This window comes from Cryptomeria japonica, chromosome 3 (genome assembly GCF_030272615.1).
Source record: "Cryptomeria japonica chromosome 3, Sugi_1.0, whole genome shotgun sequence".
Classification (NCBI taxonomy): Eukaryota; Viridiplantae; Streptophyta; class Pinopsida; order Cupressales; family Cupressaceae; genus Cryptomeria; species Cryptomeria japonica.
The window spans coordinates 273,011,501-273,015,018 of NC_081407.1; the positions used below are offsets into that span (position 1 = coordinate 273,011,501).

Here is a 3,518-nt window from a genome sequence, read left to right on the forward strand (position 1 = left end):
AAAATTAAAAAACATGCATCTATATTATAGAAAAAGTTAAAAAAAAATTATAGAAAATAAAATATTTAGTTTTCATTGGTCTAAATAATTTTATTTAATAACCATTTTAACATAACAAATGAATTTTCATTAAAATAGTCATGTCATTAGACAAGTACTGATAATATATGTGCCATTAATAATGGATAGTATTTTTTAAAAATTTGATAATTATTTAAAAATATAAAGAATAAATTATTTAAAATAAAAAATTAAATTTAGACTCTTGATTAGATTACATGTATAATATCCTGCTTTGACAGAAAGTAATAACATTGAAATCTAATATTATATATAATTAATGAAATATTTGTTTGATGGACTTGAACTAGTTTTTGGGTAGCAATTTCATGCAAATACAAACTCATAATTCGGCGCATGGCCGTCACACTGTATTTCTAACTGTCCAAATAAAGTTTACTGAATAGCAAGCGGGATCATTAACATCGTGATTATCAGTGCTACATCCAAAGCAACGATGCCTCCTAAATTCTGCATCACTCCACGCATCCAAGGCCAACCTAAACTCATAACAAAAAAGGTAGCAAGGATTGGTGGAAGGACTGCGAAATAACCCTCGTATCCCAAAAGCGATTCATATTTATCGAAGGATTTCTTATTCTCACTTTCTAGGCTCGGTTCGTGACGGGGTAGTATAACGAGAATAGCGGCACTAGTGAATGCGACTATTGTCCACAATATTGAGAATGTCAGACTCAATACAGACACACGGGACAGCGTTGACGGCCTTTAAAAATTGGTAGGCTGCCCCTCTTCTCGGTTTAACCACAGGCCGACGAATACAAGGGAAGTAGAGAAGGCCGCAGTGTCAAAAAACAGAAACAATTTGAAAACTTTATGGAATGCTAACCTGGCACCTCCATACTGTATACTGTGTTTGTCATCCTCAATTCCGCCCGGGATTTGAAAGATGGCTGCAAATGTGACGGTGGCAATCAGTGATGCCACAATCACGTGTATATCGGTGGCATCTTTGGCACTTCCTTGTTTTGTCTTGGAAGTTGTATGAGTTTTTTGTACGAGACTACACCGAGTAGCTCCTGCAGCTTCCAGTTTCTCTATGATGGGATCGTGTTCATGAGCAGCTGATGCTATGTCAAGTGCAGTCATGTCTTCATCGTTCAGAGCATTCACATCGAGATTCAGGGCATTCACGTCTACACCTGGAGGTGAGAGAAGACATTCTAGTAGCTGCACAAACCATATTGCAGCATTACATATCTAAGATTATAAAATCTGAAAAATTAATGTTAAAAAAAATTCATACCTTTTCATTAAATTACACAATTAAAAAAAAATCGTATTTTTAAAGTGAAAAGATATCAAACCTGGGAATCCACTTTATTTATGGCTGCCAAATGTAGTGCTGTATTGCGAGAATTGTCATGGTCGCGGCTGACTAGTTCTCTCACTGTTTCTGCTTCTTTGTTTACTAGTAGATTGTGCACTACCTCAAATTTATTATATTCCACAGCAATGTGTAGAACAGATCTGTGCTCAGAATTGCGGATTTCTACACATCTTGGCATTCTGGACAAAAATTCATTGATTATATCCCAACGGCCTTCCATGGCTGCTACGTGAATTGCGCACCTTCTATGTTCATCCTTCTCTGTCATTAAATCATCTTTCCAATAACTATTATTTAATATTGCCTTAACGATCTCAAGATGTCCTCCTTGCACGGCTCTATGCAGAATCGGAGTTCCAAAAGCAAATGAGGGGAAACCAACAGCGCGATCTCTGAACTTGTTGAACTGGGTGATTTTGATGGGATCGTTAAGCAGTGCCTCAACTACATCTGCGTCACACTAATATTAGCTGATATAAATATTATTTGACGCATTTGCAAGCTTAATATTTCTGTGTTGATTCTGGATTCGATTGTTATGTTTATTTGTGTCAATTTTTTTAATTATATTCAGAGTAGAAACATAAACGTACACTTAACATTTTGATAATAGATTATAGAATATGATTTGATAAACATATCCAGTCAAATTTAGAAAAATAAAAAAATAAAAAAATATTATAAATTATAGAAAACTGATATCAAGCTTAATATTTACTTCAAAAAACTTTTAATAATGTGTAAATTTACCTTTATAACCCCGATAAGCTGCCTCTTTAACAGATACTTTCCATTCAATTCTATCTTTACATAACTTGCTGTTCAACAATTTCTCGACTACTTGCATGTGGCCATATTTGGAAGCTATTATCAGAGCTGTCTCACCAAAGTTATTGTAATGGCAGACAGCACTCTTTTTGCATTGAAGCAGAGTTTCGACTAGATCTGGGTTACCGCATTTAGCAGCTTCGTGCAGAGGCTGATTATTATCCTCGTTTCGAGCTCCAGCCAAAGAGGGCTTCTTTGAAAGAATCGTTTTAACAGATTCTAGATGGCCTTTCCTTGCAGCTATATGCAGAGGAGTATCGCCTTGGAAAGTAACGTCACACAGAACATGGCTATTCTCCTTACATAACTTTTTGATTGTTTCAACATCGCCACTTTCCCAAGCATCGAACAGATCCTTCTTCATCTTAGACACCGCAACAAAACTTCGCTACAAAATTCTTTAGAAAATGTGAGTAGCAAAGAGGATGCGATTCAATTATTGTAGAGGAAAGAAATGTAGAAGGTACATAAAATGGCGCGTCAGGTGCGGCGAAAGAGGTGCGTATGTCGCTTTCAACATTAAATGTTTGTGGTAACCAGGACCCATAGCTGTACTGATTTGTGGAAGAAACGCGAAATCATTATTGTCATTATTGATACGTGTGAGTGCTCTAAATATTAGGGGAAGATCCGTGTTAGCAAATGCGGCGCAAATCTGTTTCATTCATAAGTTAATTGATTCTTCATCTAAATCTCTTGAAACGGGTCCATCACGACTATTATGTTGTTAAATAACCATTTCTATATGGTGGGAACATTTTCCTACCATTCAAATTTCCCACTTTCCTACTATTCAATGGGAAATAATATTCTCACATTTGATGGAAAATTTTTCACATATATTTTGACAGTGGGAGCAAGAAAAAAACATGTGATGAGAATTTCCTTACATATATTCTCTAATTGGAGGATTGCCCTTGTGAAATCAACTAAAAAGTTGTAGATAAGAGAACTTTAATGCTTCGTGATCTTATCGCCCTTTGATTCATTGAAATTTTAATTATAATATTATTTAGCTTATTAAAAATATATAGTTAAATAATAATAAGTTTTTTTTTTTTTTGAATAAAAGGGGTGAAAACTTTATTGAAACACAGGCACAAAAATTACAAGGAGGGCCCAAGCTCCGAGGCTCCAAAAAAGAGCCTCAGGGTCCGACCAAGCTCAACCCACATCATTATTATCCATATCCTCAGCAAAAATCTTCTGCAAGACCTCACAGTAATCTGGGGAAAGATGCTCCCAACCTTCAATTTTCCAGTCACTGTCATGTTCCGAA

General features: G+C 35.5%; 1 protein-coding gene across 1 annotated transcript; it reads right to left on the reverse strand.

Annotated features, from left to right (window-relative positions):
- Positions 1-509: 509 nt before the first annotated feature.
- LOC131063866 (ankyrin repeat-containing protein ITN1) lies at positions 510-2,645 on the reverse strand. Its single transcript, XM_057997820.2, has 3 exons — positions 2,162-2,645; positions 1,389-1,861; positions 510-1,251 (listed from the first exon to the last, which is right to left on the reverse strand). Exons 1-3 carry the CDS (start codon positions 2,601-2,603, stop codon positions 790-792), a joined length of 1,377 nt encoding a protein of 458 aa, XP_057853803.2. The 5' UTR covers positions 2,604-2,645; the 3' UTR covers positions 510-789.
- Between the last annotated feature and the right edge of the window lie 873 nt (positions 2,646-3,518).